Consider the following 19516-nt stretch of genomic DNA (forward strand, 5'->3'; position numbering starts at 1 on the left):
TTTATATAATAATATTATTGCTATATTATTATTAATTATAGTATATTGTATTATTAAAATGCTTTAAAAACTACATTTTAATGTCTTTATAATACTCCCACTCAAACACTTATTCAGTTTTTAAATTTTTGAACTAATACATTTGGATTAATCTGGGGTTTAAATAATTGTCTTTGCTCAGAAAGAAATCTTTGCATTTTCAACAAAATTAACATGTATCTTGATTTAAATTTCTGACCATTCCCTATGTTTTTTTTTTTCCTGAACATTACTGTATTTGCATTTTCTAGTACTATGATCAGATGAAGATGAACTTTTACTTCACAAGTGAGGAACTAGAAGCCAAAGATATTGAAGACTCACACACACACACACACACACACACACACACACACACACACACACACTCTGAAGAGCTATATTTTTTTAAGTCTAGCAATAAATTCAGAATTTCTCCTTTAAATGCACTGTACTCTTGCATAACAAATTCTCGTTAGTTAAACTGCAAGCACAAATAAATCTCATTGGTTGAATTTTATCAAATGATTCAGCTATCACAAAACAGAATGATTACTTTATGACTTACTCTTCATAAGACAAAAATGATGTTACTCAACCAGTCTTTGAAATCAGAGTGTTTGAGTGCCCGCAGGTAGCTCAGAGTAGAGTACTTCTATAGCAAATAGGGGAAGTCCAGGTGTTGAGAAGAAAGTACAGGTCAGAGGATATGACAATATAACTGGGAGTAGGCTCAGTTCACCTTATAAACATGATTACTCAGACACTAATTCCATTCTTAATGGATTTCCATTCAAAATCTAAAGTTCATTGGGCCAAATTTACTCACAACTAGAAGACTTCCAGAAGTGAATCGTTGCCACTGTTTAGGAAATACATTTTAGGAATCACTGCTTAGGAAAAAGTTGAAGAACCAGGGAGTTGGCTAAATTTTCCTCCTCCCCATTTTCCAACATTTCATTCAAAAAATTTCTCTTTTTCAAAAGTGATTTGAAAATTTTATATTCTGCTATTTGGCTGATTATTTATGAGAACTCCAGGGTAGAATTGTGCAAGTATATTATTGAAGGATTATATGATTTATAAGGATTATATGATATAGGAATAATTTGATTTCTACATTTTCCATTTGCAGTACTTTTATGAATTTGCCTCTTTGTTCTGTGAGATTTTTAGCACTATGTTTTATTTTACTTAACAAATTTTCCAGACTCATCTATATTGTTACAGATGGCAGTATTTTGTTTTGTTTTAGAGGCTGAATAGTATTCCACTGGTAGGACTTATTTAAACATTTATTAGATTAATGACAACTTCATACAATGGAATATTTTTACATCTTGATTTTCTATTTTATAGCGTGAGCACAATATGATAAACAATAATTCTAAATATTAAAAGGACCTTTAAAAGTTACTATCATTTTACTTTTATATATACATTTTGAAAGCCTAAGGGAAATGGAATACTATTTTAACAGACAAACCATAATATAAACAAATACTTTAATATAATTAAGAAACATTCAAATGAATATGCTGTATTACTATTTTATTTTGATTTTTTAAATTGAAAGTAGATTATTCTTTCATACAATACATCCTGACCACAGTTTCCTCTCCATTGACTCCTCAAAGCTCCTCCCCGCCTCCCTTCTTTCCTAGATCCTCTTTTACCTTGTTTCTCTTCAAAACAGAGCCAGCATTCAAGAGACAACAACCAAACACAACAACAAGATAGAATAAGACAGGGCAAAAACCCTCAGACCAGATTGGAAAAGGTAACCTAATAGGAGGAAAAGAGTCCCAAGAGAGGGCAAAAGTGTCAGAGACACAGCCAATCCCACTGTTAGGAGTCCCACAAAAACACCAAGCCAAGAGACATAAAATATACTCAGAGGTCCTAGGGCAGACCCTTGCAGGCCCTGTGCTTGTTCATTTTGTCTCTGTGAGTCCATATGAGCCCTGCTTTGCTGATTCAGTGGTCCATGTTTTCCTGGTATCCTCCATACCTGCTAATTCCTACAATCATTCCTTCTCCCCCTTCCACAGGGTTCCCCATTTTCCTAGGGGAGGGACCAGATGGAGACCTCCAATTTAGATTCTCTCTCTGCATGTTTGTCTGTGGGTTTCTGAACCAGCTCCCAACTAATGCCTGAGGAAGTCTCTCTGACAACAACTGAGCAAAGCACCAAACTATGAGTATAGCAGAATGTCATTAGGAATCATTTTGTTGATTTGAAAAAAAAAAAACAGTCATGTCTCATTCTACCCTAGGTCTCTGGACTATCCAGTAACTGGACCCTGGCTATCCAGGCCATATAGGACATGGGCTTCTTCTCATGGTGTGGACATCAAGTTAAACTAGACATTGGTTGACCACTCCCACAAATTCTGTGTCATCATTGGCCCAGCACATCTTGTAGGCAGGACAGATTGTAGGTTGAGGGTTTTGTGACTGGGTTGGAGTCCAAGCTTCTCGTTCTTTAGCCCAAAGAGTATTTTCCTGCACATAGGGGTGAAGGCTCAATGCGGGCACCAGCTTAACCTCTCTACATTCAGTAAGCTACATGGATGTTGTCTTCAGCAAGGGGGCCCTCCTGTCAGTTTTCAGAGAGTGACCATCTATCTGTCCTGCCATCAGCCTGGAATCTATGAAGGTGACCCTAATGAGGAGTCCTAGTAATGAAAAATATGGATTCTGAACTGGCCATCTTTTTTAGACAGGCAAGATTTCCAGTGGTGGGACTAGGTTGTATTTGTTTGAGCTTTTGGCTGAGGTGGTCCCTTGGAGATCCATAAACAACCAAGCTGATGTTATTTTAATTTTTATTGGGAAAATACATGGCTTATTTTAAGACAGAGAAATTCCATTATGTACATAATGTTATAGTAGAAAAAAATTGATTAGGAGGTTTCAAGCATTAAACCCTTTTTATAATTATTTAATTATAAATGCACCATTTTAATTAACATAAAAATATAACTTTCCATACAAAGGAACATGTAATTAAAAATAGTTTATTATCTAATGGAAACTACTCACTTAGATGGGCTAGTTTAGGCAGTTTTACTTGGGAGAAAGTATTATAGAATGAAGATTTTTATGTGAACAAGAAAAAGAAATTAACTAGTGCTCGTCTCATTGGTTTGCAAAATTGCAAGGACATTTTAGGCCTGATTGCCATGTTCTAATTAGTCTCTAGAGGACTTTCATGGACAAACAAGTGCTCATTAATTTGTCTTCTTCCTGTAACATTGATTTGTTCATTACCCTTTCAGAGTCTCAAATATAGAAACCAAAAATTGATGTGTGCTGTTAATGTGCTTACAGATGTTGCTACCACTTACCCAGATAAGAAGTCCATCTTAATGTACATCACATCACTCTTTCAAGTTTTGCCTCAACAAGTGAGCATCGAAGCCATCCAGGAAGTGGAAATGTTGCCCAGGCCATCAAAAGTGACTAGAGAAGAACATTTTCAATTACATCACCAGATGCATTATTCTCAACAGGTAAAACAGGACCACTAATATGAGAGATGTTTCCAATTTTATGTCCATCTTTAGGTATCACATTTACACACATGTTTATAATGTATGTATTTGTATTTTTGTAACAGTATATATGCATATATATGCATAGCATTTCATATGTACATAAACACTATATATATGCGTAGCATTTCATATATACATAAACACAAATACATATTAAGTCTCATGTAACACATGTGGCATTATTTTCAAAAAACATTGCCAAATGCACTTTATTTATAATAAGTATTATATTAAATCATTTTACAATGCATAATATATGGTGTTTCTATTGTACAATGTGAAATAAAATTAAAGAAAATTTCATATACTCATTAAACTTAGGTTTGCCATCAACCATGGTAAAGTGCAAAAAGTCAGAAGAAGAATAAGGGCAAATATTTTATTCAAAAATGCATTTAAAACATTTGGTGGTAACTTCATGAATAAACAATTTTTGATTATTGAATTTTTAAAAGATATTTTAAAACCTATTTACTACCAATTAAATCAACAATATGTGTATATATGATAAAAGTACTTATTGCATCAGTATAAGTACAAAGACATTCTATTAATTCATTTTTTTATCATTCTCAACAGTGGGTATCCCGGGTGTTTATTTTCTTAAACAAAATCAATGAGGAAAAAACCTTTTTGCTAAAAGAATGGAAAGTTCTTGGTTCTAATTTTTTTCATTCTACTGAGCTAGTTCTATTTTTATGTTCATGACATCTTTAGCCCACACCAAGTTATTGACCTGATGAATTCTGGCTTTATTTACTTTGGTTCAGGGGAAATTGCTTTTGGGTGCCCATTTTTGCAAGAGTGCAGAGTGTCCCTATGGAACCTGAATGTTAAATCCTGCCCTCATTAACTTCTCAGTTTTTCTGCTCTCCAGAAAGACCCAAACTGTGAATTCCTGTCTTAGAGTGTATTGGATTTTTCTATCATTGTGTGTTTATGGTTAAATTCTTGATCTCACCCTTTCCATTCAATATTCTGTTTTCTAGCGGCTTGAAAAGCAGTCCTTCCCAGGTACTTACCACATTTTCCCTCTTCTTTCTCCCTCTCTTCCCCAACTTCTTTGCAGATCACTGTCAGTCTAGCACAAGGCTATGAGCAAACTTCTTCATCTCCTAAACCTCGATTCAAGAGCTATGCCTACACACAGGCTGCTTATGTTGCCACCTCTGATTCCACACGGAGCCCCTTTTCTTCACAGGTCTGTCCACATTTACTCTCTCTTTTACACACCAGAGAAATTCTTCCTAAATGATCTAACCTTACTTTGGCTTGTATGAGGTCTTCAGTGCTTTTTTCCCTTCCACAGATACATTCTATTGTTCCTGCTATTATTAGATTCCCTCACATCATCTGCTGTACTGAGATCTACCTAAGTTTGATAAATACTGATTCTTCACTAAGAGGCAGTTCTCATAATAGTAACTTTATAAGCCTGATATAATTGCAGTTACAAGAGTTTCTTTACACAATCTGACAGTGTTAATAAAGAATGAGAATCTCATTCAAAATTTACATATATAATTCTAAAAACTCTGGATATATAAATAAAAAGTACTAATTGTATTAATTTTACTGTTTGGGGAGATTTTTTTTTGGATGCCTAGATAGCTTATGTGTAAATTATGTAGATATTTTCATTATATACTCATTCCATAAAAATATATTCTACTTAAGAAATATATAACCACAAGCTACTTTAAATGATCTTATGTAATTATAAAACAAATTTTGTAGTATTTGTAAGGAAAAGTGTCATGCAGACAACTCAGATTTAGTGCCATTTTCTACCTTTACAATATTAAAGGAAAGCTAAAAATATAAGAAAAATGTGACCTGTATTATATGTGAAGGTATGAAAATGAAGTATACTAGAATTAATAAATTTTCCAGGATTGCTTTTGAGAAGAAATCTTTATTTCACTCAGAACAGTTTGAAAAGGTCTTAAGGAAGGAACTTTGATCAAACCTATGCTATGAATGATAGATTAGCATTATGAATCTGATCCTATTGGTATATTTAAAAGTGCACATTTTAGGAGACTAAGTGATTTTTTTCAAGACAGCAATATACATTTAATTATTGATCCATGTTTTAGCTGATTGATGGATGAGGCTAAATATTCTATACCCTGAAAGAGTCTCCTCAAAGGAAACATCTGTTTGGGGGCATAAATATGCCCTCTGTCCTAGGCTAGTTTCTTCTGATGCTGAGGAAAGATGACTAAATAAGAAAACAGGTTTCAGAGTCTTCTTTAATCTGGTTTTCATTCCATGTTTTACAAAGACTAATTCTATAATTTCAAACAAGGGTCTTCAACAGTTGCCTCCTTATCAGTAAATAATAATTCTATCCCACTTGTACTGCAGGCTTATGCCAATCTCTTTGGCATGAGAAGTGCTATTTTTATTGCCATTTAAAGTTTAAATTTATCCTCCCTTCTCTCACACATCCAACCCCTTAACACTGCTTTAATTTAACTCTCTCCCATGGAAACCACCAAGATTTCAGGGATAGAGCCTACATTCTGAAACAAAAGAACATAAGCCAAGACAAAGATAGGAGACTTTTCTCCCTCATTATCACTTTTCTGAGCTACATTTCCTAGGTTTCTCTAATGCCTTTTCTGGTAGCACATTTTTACCTCATTATCACTTCATTAAGGCCTCGCGCAGATATGTTCCTTAATGAAATAATTGCAAATGATCTTACAAATTTTAGGCGCATTTTGTTCACTTTACCTTTGTCTAAATATTACTAAATACATAATATGTCATAAAATACTCAGAAAATTTGTTTTCAGTAATGCAACCTGCTGAAATAAACCTAATGTTTATCTTTTATAAAAGAATCAGAACGGAAATTTTTGAAAGATAAGTTGGAAGAGACCAGAAATAATATATTGTGACTATTTCTAAAGGAAACACATCAGAAGATGATTTCCCACAGTTAGCTTTGAGGACCTTATGTTTTCACACTATCAAAATGTTCACTGAAGTCTCTGGAGGACTGAGCCTACACTGTCCTCTACAGGTGATACCTGTCATACTTACAGTGGAATCAAACCAGTTGGATTAAATTGCACCAGGTTTTATGCAAGCATTTGGAGATATGTGGGAAAACACCAATTTTCTTTTTATTTATAAGAGAGTTCTGAGTAGGTAGCTTTCCCATGTAGAAACCATAAATATCATCAATTATATTTACTGGTTTCAATATCTCAGAAAACTCAATTATCTACATTTGCCTCAAACTTGAAATTTTTGCTTAACTTACTCAGTTGAAGCATTGTCAACAAGCTCCAAATACCAAATACCAAACACCAAAATATGAGTGATTTAGCCTTTCCATTGTATCATTTAGCTGTCATAAATGAAGGATAATTGATTTATAGCTGTATTCAATCCTTATTCTTGTGACCTTGCTCATCAAACATACTTGATTCTTAATCTTGAATTTTAAAGATCCAGAATAATCTTTTAATCATTGGATTCTCTCTCCTGGAGCCTTATCCTATCTAAAATTTGTACAAGCAGACATACCATATACCTGACTTCTCTCCTCAAAACCCTGTGAGGCTTTTCATGTTAATAGATGTTATTTTACATACTGCCTTCTGTGGACTTTGCTTTATTTATTCATTAAAGAAATATTTTTAGTCAATGGAACAAATGTCATTAATTCTAATAGTTTCTACCATCAGTGAGACTTTTTAGAACCTTTACACTCAGGAAGTTCATGTCTCTGTTCTATATGTTGTTGTTGTTGTTTTTTTTTTTTCAACATCTACCTGTTTCTCTTCCAACCCCATTAGCATAGAAATCTGGAGGAAGGTCTCCTATTTTTATCTGTCTATCCATTATTTTATCAATGTGATTTAATCATGTCTTCAATCTAAATGTAAATGACCACTATACTATATCTATGTTCTCACTATTCTCAGTCTCTAGTTACAGACACACTTCTAGCTCATTTTCAACAATTTTGTATGTGCTTATATACCTTCATATGTCCTCAAGTAAACTTTGTTTCATTGCTCACAGTCTTTTCTTTGTCCTTGTTATTGTAATGGCGATATGATTCAGCAGTGATTGTGGCTTTAGGAGACATACTCTTTCTTCTCTATATCGATCCTGTAGTTCAATAATGAGACAAACTTAGTCAGTCCTTCCTTTACCTCATTTTTCCATTAAATTATGCCCAGACAACTTTCTTTCTGCCTTTCTGGGTAAAGCTTTCTTTTTGATTTCCCCATCAGGTCATTTTCTGCTTTCTCTACTGTACATGACCATTGGCCTTCCAGAGGCATTGTGAGGATACTTTTTGTGTGAGAATACCACAGGAAAAACTCAAATATGCCCCTGTTTTGGAGGGTAACAAAGACCATGTTTATGTTTGTATATAATATACAGCTTAGGATATATTCATTTAATAAACGCTTTTAACCCTAACTATTGTACTCAATCTTCTATGCCTCATAAAGCCTAGGAGTCAGGCTTTGAAGAGTTATTTGTACTTTGTTTGGATTCTTAGAATTATGTATGTTGAAAAGGGACTCAGAACAACAAAAGAAGCATTTATCTTATTTAATTCACATTCAAAGTTTTTCAAAGACTTTCAAATATATATATCTCCTCTAATACAAGTATTAATTGATTTGGTCAGAATGATTTTTATCAGAATCACAAGTTAAAGAACATTTAAATAGGATAGATTATGTGTTGAAGCAGCTAGTGACATACAGAGGTGAGATTCAAGCCCAATGCCATGACTTCTATGTCAGCTGTGATGTTTCCAATCTGGAAATTCCTGAACCTGACAGCAAAAAGTTTTATTATTTTCTTATCACCACTGCATCTGTGCTTTAGTCTTTTAACATAAGTTTCCACTGAAAAGTATCTAGAAAGAAGGAAATCCTCATCTTTGTTTCTTATCTTTGTCTGATGAATAGTAGCTGTCAACCTTAGAGAGTATACCTATTACTAATAGAATACACAAATATTTATGCATTTGTAATATATGAAACAATTGGACATTTCAAGTGGTAAAAAAGTACATAAAATATTGTGGAGAAGCATTTCAAACATAATAAAAAAGATCTGTATTGCAAGTATAATAATTATAACCACCAGTAGAATGACATACTTACTGATCTCTTCAAAACAGTTGAAAGTAAGCATAACAGAAGTTTCTCTTAAATTTTTTAGATGGCATATATTCATAGAGTATAGGGTTAGGCTGAGATGTGTTTACTAGACAGTTAAAATAATGGTTATATGTTCATAAAGCAAAAAACTACGAAGGAAGCACCCATCATAAAATGATGTGCATGTCCTCATTATTAGTTTCCTTACAGGCACAGTTCATTTTTCTCAGGGCTTCATGTATACCTCATAACTTGCTCTAAGGTTTCATTTGCTCACTAAGTAGGAGTAAACACATGGACACATGTGCCTGCATGCACACACACACACATACACACATACACACACACACATACACACACACACACACACACACACATACACACATACACACACATACACACACACACACATACACACACACACATACATACACACACAACCTCATATCCATCAAATTAAAATGGAACTTATTCTTTCTTATATAACTCTGGTTGCATCTTTTCATCATTTCTGCCATGCTTCATTTGCTGTCTATTAGCTCCTATTTTAAGACTTTTGATCATCTTTCTCACAGACCTCAGCAATATAACATTCTTTTTCTTTAAAACGTTCTTCATTAAACTCAGATTCTGCGTTCACACTCAGATCTCCCTTATGTGGATTCTTCATGAAAGGATTCAGTCAATTTTGCATCAGAAACACCTAGTAAAATATGTATCTATACTAAACAGATGTATCTGAAATGATCAGTAATCTTTCATTACCCAGATGACATCACAACTCTTTATAAAACATTTACAACAGTGAATATTAATAAATATAAATATTATTTGAGCTGTATAAGAATATATATAGAATATATATATGCTATATGTGAATACTATGACATTTTCTATAAGGTATTTAACCTTCTATGATTTTATTTTTGAGGTACATAATGTAATGAAGCCCTGGGGCATTGAAGGATGACTGTAGCTTTTTAATTTATGCTATTCAAACATTCTACTTCCTTTCCCTTCTCCTTGCCTCTTGTTCTTTCTATATTTCACATATTTATCTACAGCTGCACTGGGATTCTCTCTGTGATTATGACTCATCTCACACTACATGGCAAGTTTTAGGATTTGAATGTTACATTGAAGGAAGTGGATTCATCAGAAGTTGTATATATTTGCTATAGCAGGATATGGATATATTGAATGTGTATTTTGATATGTGTGCTTATCTGTGTAAATATATACTGGCAAGTACTTCTCTTTTAAAAGGAACTGAGCATAGTTATACTCAAGAATAAGGAGTAGATTTTTTTCCCTGGGACAATTTTGTTTCCCCAGTTTTATAATTTTTCTTATTAAGTTTCAAGAATTATTTTTATTTTAAATGATATAACTTTTCTGTGATATGGTGTACACATAATTTTACAGTTTGTTAGCTGTCTTTTGAATTTGGTGGGCTGTTTAACTTCAATAGAGATATTATTTTTATATAATTGTGAATTCTTTTGTTTTCAGTTTTATGTCTTGTTATTATAAGGTTTTATAATATTTAAAACAAGCACTTCATGCAGACTCTTAAAATTACTCTATAGTTTCTTTTAGTTCATTATAAAAAACAGGCTTTGGTTCTACTGCATCTGGTCTAAGTTTCCACATTAAGAAAAATTTTGCTATTTATTCTGAGAAGCTATACTATTGTGATGTGTTGATTCATTCACATTGACCATAATCAAATTGAATGAAAGAAAATATGTCAGAAGTCACTTTCAGCATAAACTTCCATATAACTTTCTGAATAATATATGTCATATCTCCTTGCCTAAATAAAAAGGGGAAATGGAGTTGACTACCATGATTGACTTCAAAATTTTGGCCACGTTTTAGTCATCTAGACAGAGGAAAAATGTATTTTCTGAGTCAGACCACATTATATTAGGAAATAGAGACATTGGAAGGATAGAAAAAATATATCAGCAGCTAGTATGTGCTAAACTGCCCTAGAATTTTATGGAATTTGTGTTCAAGGATAGAATTTGATTCTTATTCTGTATGCATCTGAATTTGCAGAGGCATGTTTTTGATACTCCAGATGCAGGGAATCATGCATTTCTGTAACTCTACATTAAACTCATGTTTTCTTAGAGGAGCATCTGGTCTTGAGAAGGAAGTATATTAGTTGGTCAAGGGAGAACAAATAATGACATTAGAGTAAAAAGGATTCATATTCAGTTCTCATAACTTTCTAGTCATGTAGCCTTGCAACAGTTTCCTGTATGTTCCTGGCCTCCATTTTCTTACATTTATTATTGATTTCTATATAACTTATGGAGCTATTAAGCAGAATTGGTGACGTGAATGCATGAAGAATATTCTATGATGGGAGAACATTGTAGTTTCTCAAAAATGGCAACCATATCAAAATCAGGGGTTATGTAAGATTGTCTGGTCTTGAATGATGATCTTATTATATTTTGATAAACACTTTCATAACTACTGAGTTGTAAAATTTGTAATTTTTTGAATCATGACCTGTATACAGTTAAGTCAGTTTTATGAGTTAATAGTGGCATGTGAAGGAGTCTAATATAAAGGGTGCTCTTTTTAGTTCTAATATTGTTGAGTAGCAGTCTTGGGGCCACAGAAAGAAGAATATAGTAATGCTTCCTTATTAAAAAAATCTCTTATGTTTCTGTGTCTTAGAATCCTATATGTGCGCACATTGTGCAAAGGGAAGAGGAGCTAAATCATTATCATTGGCTCCTATTTACTCAACTTGTTCCCCAAACTAGGTGAAGATTGAATAAAATAATTAACAGATAATATACAACCATTAATGGAGGGCTCTCCTTCCTTTAAAATAGTCATTGTTCTGAATCTAGATAGTGTTTATTTTTTTGGACCAGACTGAGGAAATGACTTAGAAACAGAATGATCAGGTTTGAAAATCAGCTCTATACATTGATAGATATACTGAAAACTTTAAAGCAATTCTAAAATTTGGGCGAAGCTGGACATGATATCTTACTACTCTAATTTCCACATCCAGGAATCTGGGTTGTTGAGGGCTTTGGATTATTAGTACTTAGATATATTAGTCTGTACTTTGCTTGTGGTGTCTTTTTAAATATTTGATATCAGTGCCTCATAAGATGAGTTTGGAAGCATTCTTCCACTTGAAATAATTTGGAAGAATTCACGATAAATCAGCATTAACTATTTTTGAATGTATGTTAAAAATTTGCTGAGATCATCTGGCCATAGGCTTTTTAGTGAGTACTTTTTCTTTTCTTTGATTAAATTTGTTCTTTTGACAACTTCATATACAGTACACTCTGATAATTGTCACACTCTGTTTCTTTTACTTGCTTCATACTCTTATTACCTCCTACCACAGAAGTATCACTCTCACATTCATGTTTTTGCATTTTGTTTTACAACCTACTCAGTTTAACTAAGACTTTATATAACCATGGGTTTGCTAGAATTCATCAGAGCACAGTGAGCTTACGGGAGAGCAGGCAACAAAAAACAATGTCTTCTTGGGGTTGAGCACTCTAACTTATTCTCAGTGTCTTGAGCAGTCATGCATCTCTGCTTTTGCTGCATTTCATTGCAAACAGCAGCTTCTCTGATTAAGACTGAGAGTAACAGTTGTGTATGGACATAAACATATTTAGCAGCTTGGTGCTATGCCAGTTGTGCTTGTTGATTAAACTCTTGATTGTATTGGGGCTTTTTATACTTTTTTCTCTGTAATTCAGTCTTAGAAGGTACCATATTTTTAGGAATCTACTCATTTATTCTAGGTTATCTCATGGGTTGGCAAATAATTTTAAGACCCTTTCTATTTAGATAGCACTGGTTATTCTTTCTGCTTGTGAGCCTACCCTTTAATGGCTGACCCATCTCTCCAGCCCTACCTCCTTTATTGATAATTTTGACTTTTCTTTCCTCTCAGTAGTTTAGATAAACATTTACTTCTTTTGTGTGCCCTTTTGAAAATACTTATTTCATGTATGATTTTCTCTAGTGTCTATTTTATTTACTTTTGCTTTAATTTTAATGCCTCTTATTTTGAAAAATGTTACCTTGTTTCCTTATCAGGCTATAGCTCCCTGCCCAATAAACCTAGAATTACTATCTAGTCATGTAGCCAAATCTAGCTAAGAAATATCATCTTTTTGTCTTAGCCTCTTGAATGTTGCCATTAGAGTCATATAGCACCACGACAAACTTTTCTTTTTAAAGTAGGAACTGAGTTCAGTACTCTCCCTCTGCTTCTTTTTTTTTTTTTTTTTTTTTTTTTTTTTTTTTTTTTTTTTTGGTTTTTCGAGACAGGGTTTCTCTGTAGCTTTGCGCCTTTCCTCGAACTCGCTTTGGAGACCAGGCTGGCTATGAACTCACAGAGATCCGCCTGCCTCTGCCTCCCGAGTGCTGGGATTAAAGGCGTGTGCCACCACCGCCCGGCGCCATTTTTTTTTCCCAGCAGCTTCTTAATCATTATGTTTTGAGCAGAGCATATGAGACAACATTATTATATTCTGTAGATTTTTTTATTGAGTAATGTGGAAATATGGCATGCTTTCATGATTCATAATATATAGATGAGAAAGGAGGTAAATATTTTTAAGTTAAATTGAAAATGACTATGATTTTTTAGAGACAATGTGAATGAGATAATGGATGAATTGAAAATAGTACCCATGTTTTTGAGGCTCATAAAAACCTTAATATAAATTTATATTGAATTGTACATCACGATTTATTGCTGGAGAGAGACATTGAGTTATGTGACAATTTTAAATGAAAATGTGTTATGATTTATTCAAAAGGATTTATTGACTACTAATTGTAAAGGAGTATCAAAAATGTTAAACTGACTTTGAATACTTAAAAAAACTATAACCTGCCATATTATTGTGTTATTACATTTTAAAAGTAGTAGACAGCCTCTGTTTATCTATACATCAAATATTTTATTATATATTTTATCAGATAAATACCCAAGCTCTGAGCTTGTGTGACTATTATATCCTTCCTATAGTAAGTAGGGAAAGAAATTATTATAGAATCAATGGAGACAATTTATATGATTTTAAGTAATACCTTTAAGATATGATGCTTCCCCAATACAAATTTTCCTGGATATCTGAAAACTAATTTGTCTCTACATAATATCACAGGCTCTATACTTAGAATACACATACATTAATGCAATTCCTAGACAATAAGAAGAATAGATAGCATTTAGCTTATTTTCTAAATTAACTGTATAATGCACACACACACACACACACACACACACACACACTTATACTTACAAAACACACACGAAGACACATACACAAACACACAAGCTTTTGTGTATATATATATGCATATGTGTATGTGCACACAAGCATGCATTTGGGTGCATTTGTGTATATGAATGGGGTCCTGAATATGACATGGCATCTGGGTTGAAGTCAGAGGACTATTTTGGGTGTTGGTCTTCACTTTCTATCTTGTTTGAGGCAGATCTGTTTGTTGTTTTTCTCCTACATACACTACACTAGCTGACCCAAGCACTCTGGGGATTCTCCAGTCTCTATGTACAGATGCTGACCATTGAGGTTAACTTTATGTGGATTTGGGGGATCTAAACTCAAATCCTCATACTTACAGAGCAAGCACTTTTATCCACTGAGCCATCTACCACTCATAAAAGCTTAAAAGCCTTTGAAATTACACTGAAATCTAATCACCGAGAAAAGACTATTGAAAGTTATTCTTTTTGGGAAGTTTTTAGATAATAGTGCAGAATATATTACCTTCTGAGGTATGAACAAACATGCACTTGATGTGAAGACCCAGGCAGATTGTGTCTCCATCTTTGTCTGCCAGGGAGACACATTTTTTAAATAAAATTTTTTGTAGAATTGATAATTTATTTTTATTTTCTTGAGATTACAATACAATTGCATCAGTTTCCCTATTTCCTTTCCTCATTTTAATCCCTCCTATGCAATTCTTCTTTTCTCTCAAATTTATGATTTTTATTTCATTGTACTCATATATAAATATACATATCTGTTATATAAATATATAAATATAATTGCTTAGTCTATATAGTAGTACTTGCATGAATATCAACTTGGAGCTGATCACTTCATATTGAGTAGCCAATTGGAGGGCTAAAATAACACTTTATTAAGTCTTTGAAGCTTCCATACAATGTATTTTGATCATATTTACTCTCCTTTCCTTACATTCTTCCAGATCCACATGCTCCTCCCAACTAACCCAACATTACCCATTTACCTCTCTTTTCCTTCCCCCTTCAAAGTCATTGAGACCACTTTGTTGGGTATGGGGCCTGCCTTGAAATGTGATCAATGTACCAGGTATCACACTGTTAAAGAGAAGTGTCTATCCCTCTTCCAACCACTCCTCTGACCCAAACCCCTCAGCTGCAAGTGGGACTTGATGTCTTCCTTTCAAATCTTTCATGCTGGGGTTTTTTCTGGCTTCAGCTTACACAGGCCTTGATTGTTCATGCTGTCACATTCACTGTGAGCTTGAATGTACAGTTAACCCATTGTATATTGAAAACAACATATATTTGGAATCATTCACCATCTTTGGCTCTTTCCTTCCTGTGTTCTGTGATGCTCCCTGAAACTTGAGGGGAGGGTTGCGACATAGATGTTCCATTTAGGGCTGAGCATTCCACAGTCTCTTTCTGTCTGCATATTAACCGTATGTGAATCTGCAGTTTCCATTTACTGCAAGAACAAGCTACTCTGATGAAGGCAAAATATGTATTGAACTATGGAGTGTAGTAATAAATCATTAGTCCTTCAGTTAAAATTAAGCAATGTTGATTAAGTGTATGGAACAGCCTGTGCTTTATTAAGATTAAGCATTTATATAATTTTAATACCATATCCACTTAACAGAATTATATTAGGAGAATCTTCTCCAGGATTATAATGAATTTAATTTACAACATTGCCCATTTTTATAAATAAGCTTTAATCTTTACATCCATTAAGCAATTTTATTTGTGTTTGTATTGATTTGTTTATTATAGCTATCTTGTCTTTAGAAACTGTTTCAAAATGTTTGATAAATCTGTAAATAAAATAAACCTTTTTTTATGAAACCTTACTCAAAAAGTTTAAACATTGAAATTGATAAATAGATTTTAATTCAAATTTTTATATTGCCTATTTCCTAAAAGCTATAATTGGCATACATAATTAAAATCCTTGTTATGGCATTCTATCAGCACATACCCTTACACAATATGACTTTTGTCTACAAATAATATCAGGCAAACATGGAATAATTATGAGTTTATCAACAAACCCTCTTACTATACATGTAGAACATGATGTTACATGTAGAAAATTCAGTGTAGGTAGGTCTCAAATATATTGACACATTTTCATTATCTTTAAAATTTTAGCCGGGTGTTGGTGGTGCATGCCTTTAATCCAAGCACTCGGAAGGCAGAGCCAGGCAGATCTCTGTGAGTTCGAGGCCAGCTTGGTCTCCAAAGCGAGTTCCAGGAAAGGCACAAAGCTACACAGAGAAACCCTATCTCGAAAAACAAAAACAAAAAACAAAAATTTACCCTTATTGACTATTAATTTGAAAGAAAACAGTACTCTTTCAAGTGGCATTTTCTTTAGGAGAGATTAATTTAGAATTTCTATGAAATTCATATGTTAGTAGAGAAAATACAATATACTTTGTTCAAAATAAATGTTGAGATATATATATATATATATATAATGCAGTCATTAAATTTGAAGCAATAAAAGCAATAAAAGTTATGAAATATGTCATCAGGGGCAGAAAGTATGTTTTAAACATGGAGATTGATTATATTCAATTGTTATGTGACTCCTATTTGCCAGTATATCTGTCTATTAATTCAAATACAGAAATCCAAGCCCCTCCATTTCCTATATCCATTACAGGTTTTAAAGATGAATATTTACAGAGATATTTCTGTGACTTCAAGTATCTTACATTATAATGATGAAAGTGACCAGAGATGTATAAGATAATATGACTCCCTTATCCCCATCTGCTTACTGTTCACATTTATGAAAATGTTGATACAGTTTCTCTGGGACCTTGTTTCATTTAAAATCTTGTTGCATTTTATCTTCATCATTAGACATTTCTAGGAAACTTTGACCAAAATCTTAGCATTATAAAAGGAATACTTTTAGAAAGTTTTATACTATTAGTCAGATTACTAGGTCCATTGACAATTATCACCCACCTAATATATGTGGTTTGTAGACGAAATTCTAAACAGTCTTCTTAAATAAGAAACACTGAGCCAAATACATAGTTAAATGCCCAAGAGCACTAACGAAGAGCCAAGATACCTTTAGCTGCCATCTTTCCCCTAAGAGAGAGAGCTTCTTCCTGTGTGACTTGTCTTTTTATGCTTTCCTGTTCTGCTTTCTCATTGGCTCTAAGCCCAGCCACATGACTTCCTTGTCACTGCCTGTCTATACAGACCTCCAGGTCTCTATGGTTGGTACTGCAATTAAAGACTCAGGTCATCATTCATGGCTGTGTCCTTGACCAGACAGAGACTCTGCCTGCCATGTGATCGGTTCATGTGCTACAACCTCTGGACTTCTGCTTAATGGCTCTCTTTTACCTCTGATCTCCAGGCAACTTTTTTTTTATTAACATACAAATAAAATCACATTTCAGCACAAATAAAATATCACCATAGTGGTTCTCTTTCTGAAACATTAAAATTTACTTTATAATACCTCAAAAACACATTTCAAGAGAAAATTTGGATAATTAATTAAATTATCAATAAGCTGTACCCAGGGATTATAATAAGGCTATTCCACTTCCATCATGTATATCTCATGTCACCCTGGTGATTAAAGTCATATTAACTATTTGGTACATCACATAATTCAGAAACAAGTATGCTTGGAGCACTATAATATTATATTTTGCTAATTGTTCATTCCCCACTTTATTGTACAGTCCAGGAGAGCATGTAAAATAGAGAATTATGATCTCAGAAGTCTTTTCATATCTATTTCTTTATAGTATGTGGTTATAGTAATTATCTCTTCAAGGAGGGAACGTATTCATTATGGTAGTTCTTGCTGTATCATGTATTGGCTAGAATATGTAATGAAAATGAAAAGTTAAAGATTCAATGAGAAGAATTACAAGTAGTGTTCAGAAGATGCTAATGACACGCTTTACATAAAAATCAATCATTAAAGTTGGAATATCTCAATAGAAAAATAAAGAATATTAGTCAGAAAGGGAAGAAATGAAAAAAGAAGTTTCAGTGAATATGTCTTAGTTAAGGTTACCATTGATGGGATGTAACACCATGACCAAAAAGTAAGTTGGGGAAGAAAGGGTTTATTTAGTGTACTCTTCCACATGATAGTCCATAATTGAAGGGCAGGAACCCAGAGGCAGAAGGTGATGCAGAGGTCACAGAGGGGTGCTACTTACAGGCTTCCTCCCCATGACTTGCTCACCCTGCTTTCTTACAGAATTCAGGATCACCAGCCCAGGGATGGCATCACCCACAATGGGCTTGGCCCTCCCCCATTGATCGCTAATTATGAAAATGCTCTACAACTGGATTTTATGGATTCATTTTCTCAGTTGAGGCTCTCTCCTCTCTGATGACTCCAGCTAGTGTCAAGTTGGCATAAAACCAGCCACAACAGTAAAAAAGAGACAGTATATCTAATTAGTAATGAAAGATATACCATATAAAGCAAGGAAATAATTTTTATCTGCCCAATATGTAGGAAACACCAAGAGCTACAATAGTGATTATCAAATAATAAGTTGATACTGATATTATATAGCATATTTTCCAATAGATTAAAACAAGATATTTAAAATTTATGTACAAGCTAACACATCTAGAAATGTATTAGTCATTTAACAATAAAAGAGTTGATATATTTTAAGTGAGTGAAATTTTAGTTAATATTTAAATATTCAACCTCAAAATTTGCAAAGCTTGGGGTAACTGTAATGAAATAATAGAAAACCTTCAAAATCCCTAAATTGATATGTTTTTATTTGTGCTGTTAAGTTGGCTTAGAAAAATGGTTAAGTTATCCCTGACTTAAAGCTCTACTATAGAGCTATAGTAATAAAAACAGCTTGGCATTGACATAAAAACAGATATGGGGATCAATGGAATTGAACTGAAGACCCGAACATAAATCCACACACCTATGAACACCTCAATTTTGACAAAGAAACCAAAGTTATACAATGGAAAAAAAGAAAGCATCTTCAGCAGATTGTGCTGGCATAACTAGATGTTGACATATAGAAGAATGCAAATAGATCCATATCTATCACCATGCACAAAACTCAAGTCCAAGTGGATCAAAGACCTCAACATAAATCCAGTTACACAGGACATGATAGAAGAGAAAGTGGGAGGTAGCCTTGAATGCATTGGCATAGGAGACCATTTCCTAAATATAATACCAGTAGCACGGATACTGAAATTAAAAATTAATAAATGAGACTTCCTGAAACTGAAAAGTTTCTGTATGGCTAAGGACACTGTCAATAAGACAAAAATGACAGCTATAGAATGGGAAAAGATCTTCACCAACCCCACATCTGACAGAGGGCTGATCTCCAAAATATATAAAGAATTCAAGAAACTAGACATCAAAGTAATAAACAATTCAATTAGAAAAATGGGGTATAGCCTTAAACAGAGAGTGTCATATGGCCTAAATACACTTAAAAATTGTTCAACATCCT

At 33.5% G+C, this 19516-nt stretch overlaps 1 protein-coding gene across 8 annotated transcripts in view; it reads left to right on the forward strand.

The window, feature by feature from the left end:
* Dmd (dystrophin) overlaps positions 1 to 19516 on the forward strand; it is a 2209767-nt gene that overhangs the window by 711361 nt on the left and 1478890 nt on the right. For all 8 annotated transcript variants that reach the window (XM_028881805.2, XM_037198928.1, XM_037198927.1 and 5 more), the window contains exons 8-9: positions 3352 to 3533; positions 4648 to 4779. In XM_028881805.2, coding sequence (XP_028737638.1) covers positions 3352 to 3533; positions 4648 to 4779 — 314 coding nt within the window. The remainder of the gene's footprint in view (positions 1 to 3351; positions 3534 to 4647; positions 4780 to 19516) is intronic.

The sequence above is a fragment of the Peromyscus leucopus genome, chromosome X (genome assembly GCF_004664715.2).
Source record: "Peromyscus leucopus breed LL Stock chromosome X, UCI_PerLeu_2.1, whole genome shotgun sequence".
NCBI lineage: Eukaryota > Metazoa > Chordata > Mammalia > Rodentia > Cricetidae > Peromyscus > Peromyscus leucopus.